The sequence below is a fragment of the Setaria italica genome, chromosome II, assembly GCF_000263155.2.
Source record: "Setaria italica strain Yugu1 chromosome II, Setaria_italica_v2.0, whole genome shotgun sequence".
Lineage (NCBI taxonomy): Eukaryota > Viridiplantae > Streptophyta > Magnoliopsida > Poales > Poaceae > Setaria > Setaria italica.
In genome coordinates this window covers 49,167,900-49,189,581 of record NC_028451.1, presented here as the reverse complement: position 1 = coordinate 49,189,581, position 21,682 = coordinate 49,167,900, and the positions used below count along the sequence as shown (strand labels likewise).

The 21,682-nt window shown below is 43.1% G+C and overlaps 2 protein-coding genes across 6 annotated transcripts; both read right to left on the bottom strand.

Moving 5' to 3' along the window:
- Positions 1–930: 930 nt before the first annotated feature.
- Positions 931–13,746, bottom strand: LOC101763330. Of its 2 annotated transcripts, XM_004958768.4 has the most exons (15): positions 13,592–13,746; positions 12,995–13,531; positions 11,623–12,819; positions 10,731–11,544; positions 10,061–10,556; positions 9,370–9,512; positions 5,947–9,294; positions 5,613–5,825; positions 4,987–5,190; positions 4,681–4,884; positions 4,422–4,571; positions 2,519–2,872; positions 1,790–2,201; positions 1,541–1,631; positions 931–1,431 (listed from the first exon to the last, which is right to left on the bottom strand). In XM_004958768.4, exons 3-15 carry the CDS (start codon positions 12,786–12,788, stop codon positions 1,215–1,217), a joined length of 7,812 nt encoding a protein of 2,603 aa, XP_004958825.1. In that variant the 5' UTR covers positions 12,789–12,819; positions 12,995–13,531; positions 13,592–13,746; the 3' UTR covers positions 931–1,214. The 2 variants fall into 2 exon arrangements, with proteins under 2 accessions (XP_004958825.1, XP_022680453.1); XM_022824718.1 differs by having other exon boundaries at positions 11,623–13,519.
- A 189-nt stretch (positions 13,747–13,935) lies between these two features.
- On the bottom strand, positions 13,936–20,645 carry LOC101762387 (nuclear pore complex protein NUP98A). Of its 4 annotated transcripts, none has more exons than XM_004958766.4 (13): positions 20,282–20,645; positions 19,849–19,909; positions 19,457–19,622; positions 18,538–18,891; positions 17,746–18,240; positions 17,302–17,517; positions 16,232–16,752; positions 16,048–16,105; positions 15,878–15,938; positions 15,367–15,505; positions 15,109–15,222; positions 14,838–15,015; positions 13,936–14,729 (listed from the first exon to the last, which is right to left on the bottom strand). In XM_004958766.4, exons 3-13 carry the CDS (start codon positions 19,473–19,475, stop codon positions 14,137–14,139), a joined length of 2,748 nt encoding a protein of 915 aa, XP_004958823.1. In that variant the 5' UTR covers positions 19,476–19,622; positions 19,849–19,909; positions 20,282–20,645; the 3' UTR covers positions 13,936–14,136. The 4 variants fall into 4 exon arrangements, with proteins under 4 accessions (XP_004958823.1, XP_022680454.1, XP_004958821.1 ...); XM_022824719.1 differs by having other exon boundaries at positions 16,048–16,117; positions 19,457–19,650; positions 20,282–20,642; XM_004958764.4 differs by having other exon boundaries at positions 16,048–16,117; positions 20,282–20,642.
- Between the last annotated feature and the right edge of the window lie 1,037 nt (positions 20,646–21,682).

Genomic DNA, 21,682 nt, shown 5'->3' with positions numbered 1-21,682 from the left:
GAAAAAAGAAGTAAGGGAGGGGGTTAAACCGAAACCAACGGTAATTGCTTCCCCCTCCCTTCGAGCCGCGGCGGCGACGGTGGCTGCCGTGGACGTGGTAGCAGGCGGCCGCATATCTTGCGGCGGTCGACGACGGGCGGGTGGCATCGGCGGCGCGGGTCGTGGTGTACTTCCTGGCCACGATGGTGACCACGGCGGTGTGGGTGGTGGTGATACTGCGGCTCCTGCCGTGGTCATGCGAGCGCATCCGCCAGAGCAACATCTAGGGCGCATGCTGGTATCGCCTGCACGATCCACGATAGCTTCTTAATTTGGTTCCCCTTGTTCATCCCATTTATAGTAATTTAAGCAACGTTTATCTTTCAACATCTTCCTAAAGGGCTCGTTAAGCTACTTATAGTGAAAATGTTGGCTGTATGCACCGACAGAGTTTCGGTCCTATATTTTCTTGAGGTTTGTTCAGTTCCATGACATCTTTTGATGGCCAGTTCTATATTACTAGTACAATACAGTATTTTATTTCTTCCAAAAATAATATAGTTTCATAGCGAGTGCATATTCTAGTTCTAGTCATACAAACAGCTAAGACCGGCGTGCACGTATGGTAAGTTAGGAAACCGTCTGAAGTAACTAAACTTGTGGCCACATTTTTTTTTAATTGGGACAGCTGTGGATCCCAATCAAGGTTGAAGGCTAGCTTTGAGCACCTCAAGACGAGGGGAATCTTCATCTGCAACCACGCATCGCCGCTGGACATCTTCCTCGTCATGCGGCTCGCTCCCACCGGCACCGTCGGCAACGCCAAAAAAGTCAGCCAGCCAGGATTGATTGGTATCCTGTTAGTCCCATGAATTATTTGGGCAAGCCTCGTCTGCGGGGAGGAACAGCACACTCACCGTGAAGGTCCTGCCGCCGATCAGGACCGACATGTGTTTCGATTCCAACCCATTACACAGGCGCAGTACCACTCTGTTTGCCAAGAATTGTACAACAGTAGATGCCCTATACAATCGAAAGGAGAACAGCAGTGAATGCCAGACCAAAATTGTTCTAGTGTCGAACATGGTTGCGTTCGGCAGTCCCGTTAAGCTCTGTGCACGGAGCTCTACTTGATCCAACTGAGGACCAAGCATTCCTTTAAACACCAACAATTCTATGACTTGTACACAGGTCAAATCAAATGTGGGAATATATCAGCTTACTGCTTCAGCAAACTAATCGCAATGTTTCTGCTTAACCATCGACTCCCTTTCCCACTGGAACAGGCCAGATTTTTCAACATCATCTAGTGACAGTACCAGAAATTCCGGCAGGGAGGCACTGAAGGCATTAGAAAATAGGATCAGGAGGCTTCGGCACGCCTGCTCCTCTTCCAAGCGCTCCATCTCCGTGCGCGGCGCAGCAGGATCCTTCCAGGGTTGATAGTAATGCCTGAAGATGAATAAACATTATTAAATTCTGCAACATACAGACGTCCAGCGCTTGTGTCATCATCAGAGAAGCGTATAAAAATTGAATAATCTACATTCAGAGCCCATACCATCTCCATGAAGGATTAGATTCAGCAGGACACCGTATCTTTGAGCAAAGCATTTCAATCTTTCCATGGTTGTCGGCCAGGTGCTTGTTCACTGCTTCAACAAGGTAAAAGGAAAAAAATTGAATGAGATGCCTCGTTACTCCAGCAAGGAGACAACAAGAGCACAAAGACAGCCTACAGTTTATAGACTAATTTAGGTTCATCCAATCTCTTTGTGATCAGCATTAGAATGCAGAGTCAGAAGTGTACCTTGCTTACTGGATCTGTCAAGAAGCAACAAGCAAAGAGCCATCACAACTGATGGCAAAGAATCACTGTTCTTTTGCACATGGTCTTGAAGGTATAATATAATGACAGCTAGCGTATCATTCGCACTGCAACTTTCTACCGTTTCAACCCTTTCATATGCATCGTTCAAGAAAGAATGAAGAGTTCCAAGACTGCTGGTGCTCCGTGCAAGATCTCCACTCTTTCCATGAGAGATGCTGGATATCCTCCCAAGTATTACAGAAGCCACTAACAAGCGCAAAAGCTTTGAAGGTGGAGACTCATTTATTGGTGACTCTTTTGAGGATATTTCCAACATAGACCTTTGGTTAGAGTACAACCAGAAGATGTTTGAAGTTGCCCAAGAAACAACCATTGATATTCTTGACTTATCCTGTCAAACAAAACAAAGATTTACATAACATCCCATATAATCCTTGGGCAGAAAAAACAACTGCTCGGTAATTTGTACGCATAGATAAGATTACATTTTTCATGATGCTACAGATACCTAATCATTATCTATATAAAACTTAAACATTCATGATATGTATACAAATAATTATAAATCTACGGAATTTCAAGCAGATCAATATTACAAAAAAAAGGAACATAAGGATTACACAGTTTTAGATAATCAAAACAAATTAACAATGCTAAAAACGTGCTTTTAGTGGCTAGTGAATTAAAGGCAGTACACGAATAAAGTACCATTTCAGATAAAATTGGCATAGGACCATTCATAAGAATGGCATCGATACCAAGTTCCATTGTAAGCTTATGCTCTGCACTTCTTGAGCTGCCAACGGTAGCTTGGCACAGATTAAATACACCATGGAGGGACAAGGTAAAATGCGGTTGGTATATCTTCCTTTTCATAGACAACCTCATTGTTGATGTAATCACACTAAGCACTGAAGTCAACAAGGGAACATTTCCTTTCAATAATTTGGCATTGTTAATTAGAAGGACACAAAGGTCTGCTGATATCACCGAGAGTTGCTCAAGGGCAGATTCTTGGAGCCAATCTGTAATTAGTCTTGATGATATCAAATCATTGACTACCTAAAGAAAGCAAATCAAGTTACAGATTAATGATTTAAAAATGGCTTCGCAAATCTGCCCCAAACCAAATACCTTCAAAGCTAGAAAAACTTAAATTATACACAAGTAATGTCTCCAGACCACAATAAGATGTCTGACAACAGATGGAAGATTTATGACACACCTAGGAAGTCATGATGTTGCAGAAAAGCCATACACAAGAACAAGTCACTCGATCATTTTTATCCAAGGTACTTCTAGCATTCAGATGAAAAACACAACAATTGACAACAATAACACAGTTGTGCCAAACCTATCCCTTCATAAATATAATAATCAAAGAAAATGTGGGTTTCAGCAACTGTTTGCTATATAAAAACTGCTCAGAATTTTACTAGAATAGTTTGATTGCAACGTAGCTAACTGTCTCAAAAGACAAAAGCATAACAAACCAAAAAGAAACCTAATGTGGAGCTGAAATGATTAAATCATAAATTTGGTAAAAAAAGATTAATGTCCATTAATCAATTAATAAGGAGGTTGCTAATATTCCATCTGTTCCAACTCTAATATGATGAATTACCCACAAGGGTGTTTATATAACATTAGCATAGTGAGTTTGACTAAATGCAGAAAATTTACCAAAATAACAGATCAATATGTCCTATATGATATATCAAACAGTACCTAAAGCAGTGTTCTGCATAAATAAAATGATAGTGTAATCCCAATGAAAAACAAGGTGAGATTCCGCGGTCGACTAGGCGCTGGGCGGAGGCCTCCAGTGGGGCCTAGGGGGTGAGGCGGACATCTAGGCGGCGGCCCGTGGTGGCGGCGGAGGCCAGGACGGGCGGTGCGGAGGCCAGGGACGGGCAGCAGCTGAATCAGGGACGTCGGTGGCGGAGGAAGCAGGGGCGGCCGCAGGTGCGCGGAGGAGGCAGGGGACGGAGACCCGCAGCGGCGGCGGAGGCCGGGATGGCGGGGCAGGCAGTGGCGATGCAGGGGCGAGCGTCGGGGTTGAACGAGGGGAGGAGAGGTGTCGGGGTCGGACAGATAAGGTGGGAGGTGGGGATAAGTGGGCCGTTGAGATAGTTGGGCTGCTTTCATGGGTCTTTCTTTTCAACTCAAGGCCCACCAGTTTCCTGTTTCTCCTTTTCTTAGAGTATATGGCAACTATGAACAATTTGTATCAACTATCAACTATGAACTAAGCATGAACATCACTTTTGTATCAACTAAGGAATGTCTATTGGACCTTTTCTCTTTTTATAAAATTCACTCGGCTACTATATTTATGTAATTTATTCAGCTATATATGCTGAAATACAAAAAAGGCAAATTGCCTAGAAAACACCTAGGCGCGCGGCGATGGGTCACCGCCTAGCGCCTAAAAAAACATTGTATAATCCTCATGTTCATCAACAGAACTTTCATGGAACAATTAATGGATTGCCAGTTGCAGTGAAGACTCATGCAAAAAGATGACAGATCATGTGTTTTATCCCCCCCCCCCTCCCTTTCTGAAGGGGCTTGCAGTAGAGCAGAAAATAATTTATTATCAGTGTTTTACCTCCAACGTTAACTCAGTTACTCTAGAACAGGAGCTTTCAGCACCATCGGATCCTTCAATTGAAATAACAGAGGATAACCACAACAGAAGGCCAGACTCCTTCGCTAGATGATGAGCTAGAACTGGCAGCTTGACACACTTCTTCAACATCTACAATGCAAAGCAAGCATATCAAATGGAAATAAATGTTCGAATATCTAAGCAGATGCCAGATCCCAGGAACTCAAATTCAAATTCACTAAAAAACTACAGAATTTACCTTAAGGACTAAAACCTTCGATTCAGAATCTGAAACAGGTGAAGAACAGAACGCAAGAGCAAGCTCTAAGACTCTTCCTCTCTTGTATATTTTGGCATCATCAGCTAGGTTTGATCCAGCAGATAGTAACCGAAGCATCCACAAACGTTCAGCTTTAAAATGAACTGAACTACTCTGCAACAAGGTTGGAAATAACGGAATGCTCTGCAAAAAAAACAGAAAGAAAGATCATATACTAAAATACCATACTGTTCAATACACACTCCAAGATAGTTCATATATGCAAATAAATAAAAGAAGAGTTACCTGCAGACTGGCAGAGGTGGAATGCATTAAAAAATTGCTAATGGCAGTGAATTGAGCATGTGAGCTATCCAGTAGCGTCAAAGATGCTTCTGCGGCAAAAACAGTAATAATGGAAGGTATCCTCTGCCACTGTTCGGATATCCCATTTTGAAGATATGTCAAAAGGAGCTGAAGCTGCCACATTTCCTTGCTTCTCTGAGAAGTCTGTAAATATGTGAAAATAGCTTTAAATATATTTTTCATGTAAGGATAACAGATACAGAATACTATACAAGCGCCTTTTGCACTCAAACTGCTCCTAGAATGTTAATAAGAATAAATGTTTTGACATCATACAAATCAAATAAGCATAAAAGCAATTACATGTGAACAACATTAACCAACAAAGAAAATGTAAACTATGAATGGAATTTTAACAATACTGATACTAGCATGTAACCGTTATTACGAATGCTAGAATTTGAAACATACAGATACAAGCATGTAGATTAGCCAATAATACGTTCACTGCATGAAGCTAATTTGTCACATACAAAATCTAACACAAGCAGATAGGAATAGTTGATAAGCAAATAAATCAATCAAGACAACAGGTAAAATTTCGAGATTAATGAAATAGCATGTACCTCAAGGGATTTTTTAAATGCTCCTAGGCATTCATAGCCCAACATCCTCAATTCTTGATCAGGAGATGCTATACTAACAAGTGTTATTGCAAGCAGCCCTAATCGAGCAAATTCGGCAGGCTCAATGTAACCCATGAGAAGGGTATGAATTGAGAACCGCAAGATAAAAATGGGATCATAAATCTGAACTGCATCCATTCTTTGAGACGTTTCCTGCCAACCAGAATCAGATTGAGGAAGGCAAATGAACGAGATTCAAATAACATTATTGTGAAAGCACAAAATCTAGAACGACGCCCAAAGTTCAGTTGACACTATTATTTTACAAAATTACCTCGAAGCTATCAGTAAAGTTCTCCCGTTGAAGCTGTTCCAGGGAGAAAGCAGAAGCCCTTGAAGACCTTTTATAGCAATATAGCAAAGCTGTCTTTGCACAGAGCTTGGAATCAACGGGTATGTTCTCCCGAAAGAGTGCCCTTCTTCTTTCAGTAATTTCTGCATTCTCTATGTTCTGTGTATCTGATTTTGAAAAATCAAGTTTCAGTTCTTCTCTGAATTTCAGAGCTGCAGATCCCCACAGGTGGTCCACTTCAGTAATGGTTCTGTACTCAGTTGATTCTATCTCATTCATAAGATGAAGTATCTCCAAATCTGTTTCACTAAGAGTTGCATCATAAATAGACAAAAGCAAGAAAACCAATTCTCTTGATTCCCTCAATTGGCTATTGTTCTGTTGCCGGCTCTTAATATCATACAGTACCCTTAGTAATCTGATGATTTCAACTCTTCCCTTTTCTTTGGTACAAAGTTGTGGTTTGTTTTCTTCCATGAAAGAAGAATCAACTAATTTCAAAATACTTGGAGCTGGCTGTAGCATCCCCCCTGAAGGGTTACAAGCAGATGGATATTCAGAAACTTCATTGCATGTTATTGTTGACATAAAATTGGAGTGACCCAGTATAAGTTCAATAATTTCATCAGCAGAGAACTTTGCTTGTGAGAGCACAACAAGAATAGATCGAATTGCTTTTATTGCGACAGGATCATTGAATCTATGCAGTAGGGATGATCTGATGAATTGACTAAGGAATGGTATTGACTTCAACTGGTTTAGATGACTTTGAATCTCTGAAGATAGTTCGATGATATTCTTGAGAATTACATATTCCAGAAAACGGATGACCTTTTGTTCCTTAGCAGAGTGTGATAAGATATTGTCACTTGAAGGGAGATTCATGAATATTTTATCCATAGTTCTGACCAATATGCTAATGAAATTGAGCTTTGCTTTGTGCAATCTCTTGGACTCCCTCTCCGAAGCTACTTCACTGGACAATGATTTTCTAGGAGGAGATAACAACAACCTAATTAGTGATATCTTCGCAAACAGTTCATTAGTAACCTTCACAATACGCTTGTATGAAGTTGGATTAATATCGTTAACATCAGAATCTAATAGCTCAGATGACTCTGGAAAAATTGAACCAACTATGTCCAAGCGTTCCTTCCTCGACATTTCTTTTGAAGAAAAGTAGTGGTGCAACATCATAACTGATTTCCCCAAGAGAGTGCCACTGAAATAAATCATTATATCTTTAACTGGTGTGGGTATAAAGTCACTAAAATCTTCCTCAAAAATGCTCCTGGTAACAAAGCTTTTCCAGCTTGAAAACCCTTTATCACATAATAGGAGTTCAGAATAAAAGATTGAAACTGGCTCAAGGAATTCGGCACACCGCCCATTGTCATCACTGTGACACTTCAAGCATGATAAAGCAGCAGGCAATAGAAGTATAGCACCATCTTCTTGAGGCCATGAAGCATTAGAATCAGAATCCTTGACTTGCAGAAGATAATTGTCTTTTTTAAAAGTTTCCAATAATATCTTGCCAAAAAGGTTCATATGCATAGGACTTGCTTCCAAAAGCAACAGTAAGGCTTTTGCTTTAACCTTAGATGCGGGAAAGATACAGTGATGAAGAACATCAATGGGAGTATTGATGACCAATGTAGATAGTATCATATGGAACGCAATATAGTCGGTGCTCCATCCTGCATATCTTTCTGTGTGATGGATACGACCCAGCATCTTCAGCAAGCAATGATCAGCAAATTCAAGATTCCATTTAGTAGCAAAATGAAGAACAATGTGATAAGCTTGCTGAATGGTGGTGACATGAATCTCCAAGTTCCATAATAGATAGGATTCTGATCTCTGACCAGTTTTTTGTAGACAACGGCACAGCATTTCCATGGCGACATCAGTAATATATAGACACATCAAAGCAGCAGGAACAAAAGCAGGTGAACAACTGGAGCTGCAATCCGCCAATTTTGTGAACATCCAATTTGCAAGGTCCAGGAGTTTGACAGGAGAAACGAATTTTGACAGTGCACGAACCATGTAGAAATTTGGCAAAAGCAGTCCAAAGTTTACTTTGCCCATGCAGAGCTCAAACTTCTCCTTGAACAACAACAGTATGTTCTCCAGCAGAAGATTTGGAGCAGCAAACAGTGACTCGTGGGATGGGCCATCATCTCTAGAGTAGTTAGCTTCAAAGCTACCAACCATTAGTAAAAGGTCATACGATTTACCCAAAAGCTTTAGAACAAAACGATCTAAAAGGTGCAGATTTTCCTTCGAAAAAACAACCAAAGCCTCTTCCAGATGTTCCAAACTCCCATCTGATAAATTCCGGCAATTGGATAAAGAGCGTGACAAAGACAAGGCAATAATAGGATGGTGAATAACAAAATCAACAATGTCTTGAATATGTTGAACTGGATAGGGCAGGTCTGCAGATTTTGACTGTGTGTCAGCAGCCAAAACTTGAATATGCTCAAATACTCTATCAACAAGAGCAAAGCACAAATTGCATAGCTGTTCAAGAACATTTGAAGACTTAATAGTATATGACGATAGCAGGTGATGACTCCAGAACAAGATGACTCTCAGATACAAGGTAACCTCACTGAATGTACATTCAGACAGCTTAACTTGAAGAAGTCTTAGAAGTGCATCCTTATGTGCTTCCCTGATTTCATCTGACACAGAAAATGCAAGGCTCAATACTGAAGGTAACAGTGCACAGAAGGGACTGACAATTAAAAATGTACTCAGCGGAGCTGATTCTGTAGAAACAGAGAGGTTTTTCCATTTGTCCTCAACAGTGTTTACATGGTCAGCATTCATATCATCCTTAAACAGTCTGATGCCGCTGAAGAATATATCTGGCCAACAACTAGCAACTTTAGCTAGATAATCATGTTGCAGAAAAAGAACCGACGACAAGAAAGCAAGATGACATGGAAAATGTGTTTTCACAACATCAAGAAGATCTGGAAAGTCACTGATAATATCTTTTGGAGGTGCACATATGATTGAAAATAAGAATGCAGTAGCCACATCATCCGGCGAACTAGTTTGTTCTTGATTCAACATTTCTTCAACATTTCTAGATACAGAGCACAGCGAGTTACCACCAAACTCAGAAGAATGTACCAGAGTGGTGAACAGACTATGAGTGTGTTGGTTAGAAATTCTCCTCAACAAATGCAGCATAGTTATTAATGGCCTCCATTCAGCAAGATAAATCGAAGAGTTCATTTCTTCAGATGAAAATTTATCAAATCTCTCATTTAGAACAGCACCTATAAGATCAGATAATAAATGCACGTCTGCCTGTTACAATTATCGCATTAGTCAATTCATCATGCAAATCCGTAAAATGTCATAGTATAGGTATGTCCAATATACCTGAGACTGCATAATAAGGTGGATCGTGTTGCACACATACAATGAAATTGTGGACTTCTCATGTAATTTCATACTTCCAGACTCAAGTAGCCTAAGGCATTTCTGAAGAACACAAATAATAAGAGGGCTGAAAGCTGGAGTGCCTACAAACCACAACGGAAAAGATTGAGCATATATATGAAGCTAAATCTCATAAGACAACATTTATAGCAGAACGGACAAGAATGAGAGGCATGAACAAGATGACACGGTGATTAAAAGTAAAAAAAAACTTGTAAAGTGTTTATAATAAGAAAATGTCATGGAGTGATTTTAGGACGAACCGCATAAATCTAAATCCAAATCCAAAAGAAGAAAACAACTGCAATTAAATAAATGCTAACATGGCATAAGCATATCAACAAACATGTTGTTGAAATGGTCAGATGATAAGATGGAAGGACACACCCTCTAAAAACTTGGCAGCCTGACAGAACTACTAGGTTTCAGGTGATGTGCAAGTTTTTTTTAAAAAGTCAACTGCCTATTCTTGACATTCCATTTTGCATTACTGTTCTAAAGCATGAGTATCAGGTGGTGTAGTTGATATGATGGAACATGACAAGCTAACTAGCTTAGCTTGAACATACATTTGACATAATATAATGAAAGAGTAACTACAGATCTATTAACATTATGAAGAAAGTAATACCTTCAAACTGGCCTGATTTAGAGATAAGTTTGCGTGTGTGCTCTTGGTATTTGTACAAGTTGTTACCAACTACTGAAATAGCATCACAGAGGAAAGGAATCACAATGTATGACAATTTATTAGGTGCTCCAACTAATTGGTTCTCTCTTATACACCATTTGGCCTCATAACCAGGCAAGAAAACCAACCATGCATCAATCTCCGTGAAGTTCTGATCAAACGCACCAGAACTTGCCATAGCAGCTTTAACTAAAATGTATGCTTGATCACGGATGTTCTTAATCTGTGAATCCAACATGATGTAAAACAAAGGTTGTAGATACCTGTACATTGATTCCGGAACTCTTTCTAGGTCCCAACATCCTCCAGATTGGCCTGAATACTCGAGTAAAAGAGATAACAGGGACTGTTGCTCATCCTTGGATAGATCCAACGGGTTAGGTGGTACAATCCTAAAGAAGTCATATGATCCATCAAAAGAGCTGGGCATCACCCTCTGAAAAAAAATTAGATGATGAGAACGTTAAGGCTATAAACTGCCAATGAATCCCATCAATTAAAGAAGTGCACAAAACAAATATTCAGGTCAATTTCAGAGGAAATACATTCAGAACATGCAAATAAAAGGGCAAGTGCAAGCAAAGCATAATTGAATTTAGCTGCACCTTACCAAATAAAACCTGAGAACATCCAGCAACTTCGAGTGGAAGACATCTTCTACAACTTTTGCATCTTTCATCTTTGGATCTTGTTTATCTAAGCCCCATATCTCACACAAGGTGGTTGTGTGATCTTGTTTGGACTCCAGGTCTTGGTCTTCAGATGTGTCCTTACCCTGCTCCGCATCAATCCCACCAATAATAATATCATCAACCTCACTGGAAGCATTGCATCTTCGTTTCTTTTGAGGAGGCTCAGAAAATTGAGCATTTTTCTTTTGTATACTCTGAGAGGAATTTTGATGCTTCTGACTGGCAGAAGAGAGTAACTTGAGAAGGACTTGAGGATCAGGCATAGCTCCATGAACTTCATCTTGGATGTATTCTCTTAGAGATGCCCACCTCTTGATCTGCGTTTCATCTCCCTGGTGAACCTCATCAACTAAGGATGCATCTGCAGCATCAGAACAGCTTAATACTGGGAAATCATCTATTTTGATGGTTACTTTCGTTGAGCCAATGAATTCCAAGTTTGCTCTCCCTCTTGATACCATTACATTGATTGCTTCAATAATATAGCATAACAGGTTAACTGACTCAAAAACAAGCCTCAGTGAACCATGCTTCACAAGATCATCAGAATGCAGCAATCCCCTATTTATCACTGCCCGGGAGCACACATTGGGCACGATGCACTTCAAGACTACTTGAACATCTTCATCATCTACAGACACCAGACCATGTGAATTGGATGAAAGAGTATGAACGATGCTATCACATTTTGCTGAAGCTATAACATCAGCTGCAAGGGAGATGGCTGCAAACCTGCAAATAATAATTAGATCGACACGACAATATTGTACTATAAAAAGAATAAACATATAAATGCTCAGAAGAACTAACCAAGAAGGAGATGACCGTGGTTCAATATTGTAAGGGAATTCATTCATGTATGCCGAACAAAGAGAAACCCTCTTACTCACAATGGCCAGCAACAAACTTTTGTGGTGAGCAACCTCAGCAGCTTTCAACTTTTTCATGAGATCCAGCAAGCGTTTCTCATTACCTCTCAAGTTTGCTCCTGGCATTAATCCATTTTTTGGATCAGTGCACACCATGACCAATACCTCATGAGCAATGTCAGCCGCTTCCCCTGCATCCAGATTCCCTGAAATCAAGCTCAGCTGCTCCAATGTGGCACTTCCAAAGAGGACACTCCTGAGCCCTGGTGGGACGAGTGACTCCTCTACCAGGACATTATCTCGCAGAGTTGAGAGGACATACATGACAGTCTCGGCATCATCATTCCCGATTCCACGAAGCACCCCTGAGTATACCTCCTTCTGTTGAAGGATCCATCTTAGCAGCCTTGGGTTCCCAACCTCTAGAAATGACATGGCAAACCCAACAAATGACCGCCTTGTGGACCCAAATTCAGCACCCTTCCGCCGATTCCCTCCATCCCTGCTCCCTTTCTTCTTCATTGTCCCTGCTAGCTGTGGCAAAATAGCCATCTTAAAATCAAATCTCTCAGCAACCTCCGAAGCCAAACCCCCACCACGCCTGACGATTGCAGCCAGCAAATCCAACGCAGCATTCTGCCGCCGGAACTCTCCGCTGTTCAGCTCCATATACACATCCCCCATATTCTCCTTGTCCTCCAGAATCATCCTCGCAACACCATCCAAACTCTTCTTAACAGAACCATGTCGCTTCAGCCTACCATCAGGGTGGCCCAGGACTGTCGCAAAGAGTGAAAGTATGTACGCCATGCCTGGCTTCTCCCGGTGGAGCCGCCACGCCTCGACCAGCTCCCCAAGCTGCGGCGACTGCTGCACGTACTCCCGTAGCACCTCCTCACCGGATTCACCATCCAGTAGCTCAATGAACTCCTTGGATGCATCTGAGTAGATTTTCACCTCCAAGGTGTGGAGATTCTTGAGGATGTGCACCAACCTAACCTTGTGGGAAACTGCAAACGGCTGAGTCCAGGCATCCATCCCCACCCTCACTAGAAAATTTTGCTCCCGCTTGGGCTCCACTGCAGAGGAGGCCATACCGTCGCCCATGGGGTTTTAGCTCAGTTTTCTGCCAAATTAACTGCACCACAATCCAATGGTGTCAACTGAACTCCAATCCACGCCAAATCAATACCAGTAGGGGAGCGGAGAGCGGAGGAAGACGGAAAAGAAGAGGAGGAGGGATGAATTTCTTCGCCGCGGCTCGCGTGCTTCGGTGGAAGCCTGGAAGGAAGCCGGCGGCGGTTTCGGCTTACCTTTCGAAGCGCGGCGAAGCGGAGGCCGGAGGCCGCCGAGGAGAAGGGGCTAGTAGGGTTTGGCGGTCGGGGACAACGAAGCCGCCTGGACCCCGTTTGATTTGCCGTCGGGTCAGGAACGCTGCTGCTCGGCTTGCTTGACCCCGCCCGAGCTGGGACGATGGGTGGGATGATTATGGAAGTTGGGCCGCATTGGTCTTGGGCTCTTTGCCCACTGCCAGGGTGCAGGTCGCCAGGTCCCTCCGCGCGCCTTGGCGAGGAACAAGGCCGGCGAGACGGCGTAGTGGAACAAGGCCAGCGAGACGGCGAGACGGCGCCTTGGCGAGGAACCGAAGAAGCAGTCGAGGCAGGACATGACGACTCCGTCGTCAGGCCTGACCAGGTGGCCACATCGCTGGCGCTGGCAGGGAGGATCCCCTGCCGCCGCCGATGAGGTGGAGGAGCTGAAGAGGAAGGAATCCAAGAAGGTGCCCGTGCCAATCTCGTGGCCGGCAGCTCTGGTGAAATGGATGACCATCTCGTCCCCTACATAGATCCCTGTCAGATCCCTCAAGCAGCAGCAGCAGAGGCGATTGGAAAGGAGGCAGGCATGATTACCGTGGTGGGCGTAGAGGTAGGCGGCCCGCCATGAGTAGATGTGATCCCCGGCGACGAGGTCCTCCCGATCCACGCGGTTGGACAGCAACCCCGCCGCCATCGAAATTCTGAGCTGAATCTGAATGCAAGCAATCTGATTGTGATTGGCCTTAATCCCCCAACCCAAAGAAAGCAATCGCTTGCGTGCTCTTGCTTAGCGGTGAAGGCGGAATCACTGATGGATGCCAAGCAAGGTACCCACCCAAGGAAGGGCCTCAAGTTTGGTTTTCCCTCTCAATTCCAACTGAAGATTACTTTGCATTCGTTTTTGAATTCATGTAAAAAAAATTGAAAGCGTTTTTTCCTTTTTAGGGGGAATTGGCAAGCATTCTTTTTTTTTCATTAGGGTAATTGACAGGCATTCTACAGCACCGACAACATGAACAAAACAAGCATAACAAAACCCATGCACAGCGTGCAAGTTTGTTCCTACACCTCCAAACCTTACAAAACCAGTAACCAGAACATCATTTCATCATCCATCTATCCAAAGCATTAGGAGGATTTCACCAGAGCCCGTAGGCGCTGAAGTGCTTCACCCTGAACTTCCACTCTCCCTTGGCTGCGTCAAAGGACACGAACTCCGCGCCCTGCTCCTCCGCCTTCATCATCAGCATGTCCCTGTACCTCTCCACCCGCGGACCCTCTCGGTACTGCTCCCCGGTCTTCTTGTTCATGCACTTGATGTTCAAAAGAGTCACCTCCGCAGCCTTGTTCAGCCCCTCACCCACCGGGGGCTTCTTGCTGTCATCCTTGTACACGATCACCTCCCGGTTGTTGAACTCCACGATAGACTCCAGATCCAGGCCCATCACGTCTGTCTCCCCCAGGAACTTGATGCTGCCATAGCCATGGCGCCCCACAACAAAGTCTTTCACCCGACTGCAGTAGCCTGGCTCACCACGTTCTTTGGCAGCAAGCTCCTCCAGACTAGGCTCCGTGAAGTAATCTTCCTGCGGGAGCTTAGGCAACAACCTCTCAACTGAAGTACCCTTCCCATTCCCATGATGCCTGGGTTCATGCTGCTGGCCATTTTCCACCAGAGGACTGCCGCTTGGTGACTTGACAGTCTTATCACGCCCACTTTCAGTGGATGTATCTGCACAAGTTTACCAAATCAGCTGAATATGTCCTGAAATTTGCCCTTGCTAGGGACAAATCTAATACAGAATAAAAAAAAATATAGTATGGTAATGACGCGATTTACCTTCATATTTGTCCAAATCAGTTGGATCCTTTGGAACCGATTGCCTGTTAATTGCACTCCGCGAAGGCCACTGCTCAATTGGACGGATTATCAGATTCCTCGGGTTCTCTCTAGGGATGAAAAAAGCATCCGCTTTTGGTGTTGCTGGAGATTCCTCATCGTCAGCAAAGAATGGAACCTACAGGGGTGAAAAGGAAACTCAGCACCACACTCAATGTGTTCTTAATGGCATTCACAAGCTCCATGAATAAATCACATAAAAGATCATTACCTTGCCATCTGATATTGGATTATATTTTCTTGGCAGCAATTTTATCCTTCTCTGTGACAAATGCCTGGGAACCGCCATGGACAATGTTCTAGTCGGAAGAGGCTTCTCAGCAACCTACAAACCACCAAAATGTTGCAATCACACAAACTCATAGCACCCTTAGTACCAAACATTTCCAATGCACAACAACCATCTTGCTACTGTAGCTTCCATCCGCTCTACGAAAACAATTAGAAAAGCTGGGGGGCGGTGACTAACCGGCAGACTTGATATTCCATATTGAACTGAAGGAGAAGATCCGCCATTCCCAATGGACATCTGAGGCATTGCTGGAAGTGTCCCAAATGGATTTGAAACAGAAGCAGGCTGCATGACCATATTGGACTGGCTAGGAGATCTGTTTCAAAATGCAACAGGATACATTGAGTTAAAATAAATAATGTATTACGTCAGGAGAAAAACAGTCGTGTGTTGCAGAAACTCATTTGCAAATTCTGAGGGTAATTATGTCCAAGTTAAAACCATGTTCCTAGACTACAGATAAAATAACAATATAGCAGTTCCAAGTAATCACATACAAGCTAGTTGCTCAAAGAACCATTCAAGAACTTTTCTTCTTTGCCTACACCGTCCATCTCCACATTAGACTGATCGCAACATAATTCCTTCCCCTTATTGTATGTAATAAGTGTTTTCAACCATCAAGACGAAATTATTAAAAAAAGGAAAAAGAACATCATGCACATTGAGAAGTAGCAAAAGATCATACTGTTGTCCAATGAGGGCCTGATTAGCAGTGTTGGAAAAACCAGGGAAACCACCTGTAGAAGCTGCAGTATCCATGAAGGCATGCATTTGCGCAAAATTAAGAAGCCCAGATTAGTTTTCGAAGATAGGGATTATAAACAGAAGTGAACAATTTGCATACAAAATACTGACCTGGTTGAGTTGGAGGTTGGAAGGAGAATGTGTTTGGAGTTTGAACAGGGGCAGATGTCTGAAATGTTGGCTTGATAAGAAGCAAAAATGAACTTGTTAGACATTAAAAAGAAGAACTAAATATGATAAAAAAAATTATATAGTCAATAATATGGAAAAAGAAAAAAAAACAAGAGATGCTCACCGTTGAAAAAAGTGAAGGTCCGCTGCCAAACAGACTGCCAGGTGGTGTGCTAAATAGGTTTCCAGAGGAGAAAGCTGGTGTACTTGATGGCTGTTGTGCAAATGCTGGGGCAGATTGAAATAGTGGGGCCGATTGAGTGTTAGCCAATGACGAGACAGTGCCGAATGGATTTGGATTATTCGTCGTTGATGTGCCAAACAACGATGATGAAGCAAAAGGAGTGGTATTTGCAAACAAAGATGGTGAGCTACTTGCTTGAAATGGGGAAACACCTGTCTGTCCGAACATTGTGGTACTAGTGGACGATGTGAATGGGCTCGAACTTGCAACTGTACTGTTAAACGAGTTGAATGGTGAAGCACTAGTTGAAACAGGCTTAGGAGCAAATGGATTGTTTGTTGGAATTGTGTTTGGGGTAGACTGGTTAAATACATTGTTTGTTGGAGCAAAAGCATTCTGTTGTGTACTTAATGATGGAAAGATAGGAGCCGCTGCTGGAGTTCCAGAAGGGTTTGGTCCACCTGCGAGTCCAAATATTAAGAATGTTACACACATTTTACAAGAACAAGTTACATAGAGTCATGGACCAAACAAATCTAGCAACAATATAAGAAACAATTAATAAATGGAGTACCGAACGGAAGCATGTTTCATTAGTTGTATTCAGGCTTCAAGCTGTAGCATAAGCCAGGGCAAAACGGTTACTGCCTCCATTCATTTTTAGTAGGTGTATTAGGATTTTAAAAAATATTTTACTGGTATACTTTGGCCATCAAATTCTCTTACAAATTTATCATTAACAAAATCAATGTCATAGTAAAAGATCTTTGAAATAGAAATTTATTCATACAACTTCTATGCACTAAGCATGCATGTAATTTGACTAATAAACTTATGAAGTTTGACTTTTAAAATCCAAATATGCTTATTAATTCCAAACGGAGAGAGTACTTGGTTACTACAGTTCATACAAAAACAAGCATCCTAAAAGAATACATGGAATTAAAGATATGGTTTAAAAGAAGGTTTGCAAATCAAGTAAAATCCTCAATTCTCAAATCATTCCTCACCCTTGTCTCCACGCTGGTAGTCTTCCCACCTCAATTCTTCATGACTCTTGTCTTTGTATTCAGGCATCGCAGATATGGAATCAAGTTTTGCAGCAGGTTGAGTAGCACTGGTAGCACCGTCAACATCTGGTGTTTGAGCATAAGGTTTTATTCTGGTTCCTCCAGCTTGATTACCAAATTGTGCTTGCCCAAAAGCTGGTGCTGCTGTCTGTGAGCCTGAAAGTTAAAGTGGACAAACAATTGATAAGAAGGATAAAAGATGACATGACCAGCGTAAAAACAGTGAAAAAGAAAGATCTGCAGTCGAATAGGACTGCTGAAGTAAGAAAAGACCATATAGTCAGTAAATTCTCGATTGCTACATCATATGGAATCAAAGACAACAATTGATTGATCATATATTACAGCTAAGAAACAACGCGAATATCCAATGGGAAAACCTACCAAATGCTGGAGTCTGCACACCAAAAGGTGATGTTGTTCCAAAGGGAGAACTACCAGAGGAAACTGCTGTTTGTGCAAAAGATGGTGAAGAACCAAAACTGAATGCATTGGTTGATGTGCCGAATGAAGGTGTGCTCGAAGATCCAAAACCTGGAGCAGTACCACCCACACCAAATGCTGTGCTCCCTGAAGTTCCAAAACCAGGAGTAGATGAACCAAACGCCGGGGTGCTAGAAGCACCAAATAAAGATGTTGATGTTGAACCAAATGCTGGGGTAGTTGCGGTGCCAAAGGCCGGTGTACTCGTTCCAAAGGCTGGCGCACTTGCACCAAATGCCGTCGTAGTTGTGGTACCGAATGCCGGCGGAGTTGATGCGCCAAAAGTGCTGCTGCCAAATGTCGGTTGTGTTTGCTGGAACGTGCTACCAAAAGGACTTGACTGGCTAGGTGATGATCCAAAACCCCCAAAACTTTGCTTTTGTCCGAATAAAGATCCTACAATATGAGGAGAGCCAAGCGTGACAAAGACATCATATGTGCATCACTGTTGGTCTAAAGAATAACAGATCCATGAATTGACATAATTTAGCTTGAGTAGCTATCTAGAACAATTGTAGAATGCAGTATCAGAAACTAATGAAAAAAATAAAGAAATCTTGCGAGGCATGGGAAACACCGCAATAATGGAAGGTGATGTTTCCAGTGTAAGGGCTTTATAGCTTTGAAAATCTAGGAAAATCAGCACGGTGACTCCGCACGAAAGGAGACAATCAGCGAATGCATAATACATACCAGAGCCAAAGGTAGAGGATGTAGCACCAAAGGCAGGGGCGGGCGATGCACCGAACGCCGGAGTGCTCCCGAATGGAGAGGAGGATGGGGTGCCAAACGTGGGAGTGGATTGCTGCTGACCAAAGGCACCAGTGGATGTAGTGCCAAATGTGGGAGTGGACTGCTGCTGGCCAAAGGCACCAGTGGATGCAGTGCCAAAAGGCGAGCCTCCAGTCTGTGCCCCGAAAGCTGTGGTTGGGCTGCCAAACGGTTTTGGAGCAAAGGGGTTGTTAGCAGCAGGTGTAGCCTGGCCGAATCCCTGCTGGGTTCCGAATGAGTTCTGGCCAAATGGGCTGGTGGATGACTGCCCAAATGCTGCAATGAAGATAGCACACATGAGAGATGAGAAGATAAACAATCAAGAGGTACAACATTGCAAAAAATATACTCTCTAACCACATTTAAGGTATTGCATTGTATGAGCAAGCTTTATCATTAATAACAAAAAAAAAAGGACTAGCATTGAGGCATTGGCTTGTTTGCAAGGTCCATTCGTTTGCTTATATACTGAAGAAAGAAGGAAAAGGAGAGTCCGGTGTGGACGAAATCCGGTTCCATATTTAGCACAGTATAAGTAGAAGTAGTGGAAGGATTAGCTTAGGAATTTACATGGATCGTTGCAAGTACGACTGCAAACCACCCAAGATCCTACCTGATCGGAATCGGGGCAGCAAGCCAAACCCTAGCGTGGGCAGGCATCCATCAACCCACCAGAGATATGAGTGGAAAGCGCAATAGAGCAAGCAATACGTACATATGCTAGGAGAATATAGAGGATTAAAAGCGAAGGAGCAAAGCAAGCCGACGGAATCCAACCAATGTGATGGAATCGACGAGAATAGGAGGGGATGATGAGAGGGAAGAAGGCGGGGGTGCTTACGGTTGGTGGAGCCGAACATGGCTGCTGCTGAGCTGATGATGTTGATGATGCTTCTTCTCGCCCCTCGATCACCGGAGGCGGCGGCGGCGGCGTGCCCTCTTCTCGTTTATAGATGCACAATTGGCTATTTCTTGAAAGTTAGAACAACCAAGGGTACTAGTAGTGTCTAACAGAGAAGAGTGAGGAAAATCAAACTGTCATCACACATAATAGCACATTTCAGATTATGCCAAAGCAAGAACTAATTTAATGCAGCATTCCTTCAACTTGGTTAGAGAACCATAACTTCACGACCAAAAGAATGACACTATCCTAGCAACTAAGCAAGGTATTACTCATAACACCAGTTGAGTACAGTGCAGGAACATAGTTAGCTAGTTGCAAAAACATACCTTTATAGGAATGCAGCAGCACCTTGACTGAGATCCTGACGTGGAATTGAGAGACTTGTACCTGATGGAAAAATGTTCATGTTCAGTGGTGTTTAACAGTTTGTACATCTAGTGCTAGTGCTAGTCCAGAAGACTAGAACTATGTTCCTTTTCATTGTTGCAGGAGCTCATCTGAGGTGGCAAGAAGTGCGAGCATGCATGCTTAGTAGCAGCAGCAGCAGAACACGCAAATCATGAGAACAGCCTCATCTACGAACAGCCCAAAAGCACCACTGCAATTCCCAGATCTAGGACCTAGAATCCCCCACAAATCGCACGAGCACCACAATCTAAGCAGCAGAACCTATCAGATCTACACAAAATTCAACCTAAGCATGAGTCCTAACCATCGGGCCTATCAAACTAGAGGAGGGTGGGAGAAAGACCGCCATACCTAAGCCTTGCCGTATTCTTGGAGAGCTCGGCCGCCGGGTTCGCATTTGATTCGTCCTGCTTCTTGGAGAGCTCGGACCGCCGCCACCGGTCGTGGAGGAGACCGGAATTGGCGTGGCGGCGGCGTGGGTGATGCGTGGTGGCGCCGTGGACGAGGGGTGGGGTGGCGTGGGCGAGGCGAAGGCGTGGCTGGTCGTGACGGCGGTGCACGAGGCGGAGGCGTGGCGGCGGGGGAAGGGAGGTGAGGGCCGGGAGAAGATCAGAAGACGAGGGGAGGGAGTCTAGGCGCTAGGCGGTGCGGCCGTGCGGGGGGAGAAGAAGAACAGGCCGTGCGGCCGTGAGGATGGAGGTGCCGAGGGCATAGGCCAACAGGGAAACTGCTCTAATTAGGACCGGCAGCAATGCCATATTATCAAATTACGAACAAATTAGATTTAATAGATTCGAATTAGCTTCCATCTGTGCAATTAGTTTTATAATTAATTTATATTTAGTTCGTATTTAAATATTTGATGTGACATGACTAATTTTTAGTCCGTGAACCAAACATCCTGGCCGGCCAACTTGTAGCAACAATAGTTCAAGACCCTTTTAGCCAGCCAATGAGAGGCTCAAGTTTTCTACCAGCCAATCAAAGGTTGACAGCAAGAACATGGCATACCAACAGCCCAATCAGAGATAGACACCACCTTGGAGAGAGAGAGAGAGAGCAGTAACTATAAGGCTTTCAGTACAAGGCTGAGGAGAGAGAGTGAGCATTCCCCCACCAAGCTAAGAGGCTTTGGCAATAGGGTGTTAAAATTTAACACCTGTCACATCAGATGTTTAGATGTTACTCACTCCATCCCAAATTATAGGTCGTTTTGGCTTTATTACATGCATAGACTTTGTTATGCACTTAGATATACCCTATGTCTAGATGCATAATAATATCTATGTATCTAAAAAAGTCAAAACGACCTATAATTTGGAACGGAGGGAGTAATTAGGAGTATTAAATATAGAGTAATTACAAAACTAATTACACAGATGGAGTGTAATTCGCGAGACGAATCTATTAAGCCTAATTAGTCCATGATTTGACAATGTGGTGCTACAGTAGCCATTTGCTAATGATGGATTAATTAGACTTAATAGATTCGTCTCACGAATTAGCACAGGATTCTGCAATTAGTTTTATAATTAGCTCATATTTAGTTCTCCTAATTAGCATCCGAACATCCGATGTGACACTCGTATCCAAACACCTCTTTATTAAGCTCCTTGTTCCTTCGTGCAGCAGAGCACAAGAAGAACCACTTTAGAAGCACCCAAACCTTGCTTATGACTTATGAGGGACCCCCAGTAACCCCACGGCAGCATCATGGTCAGTGCCTCAGTGGAGCCAGTTAAGAGGAGTTCA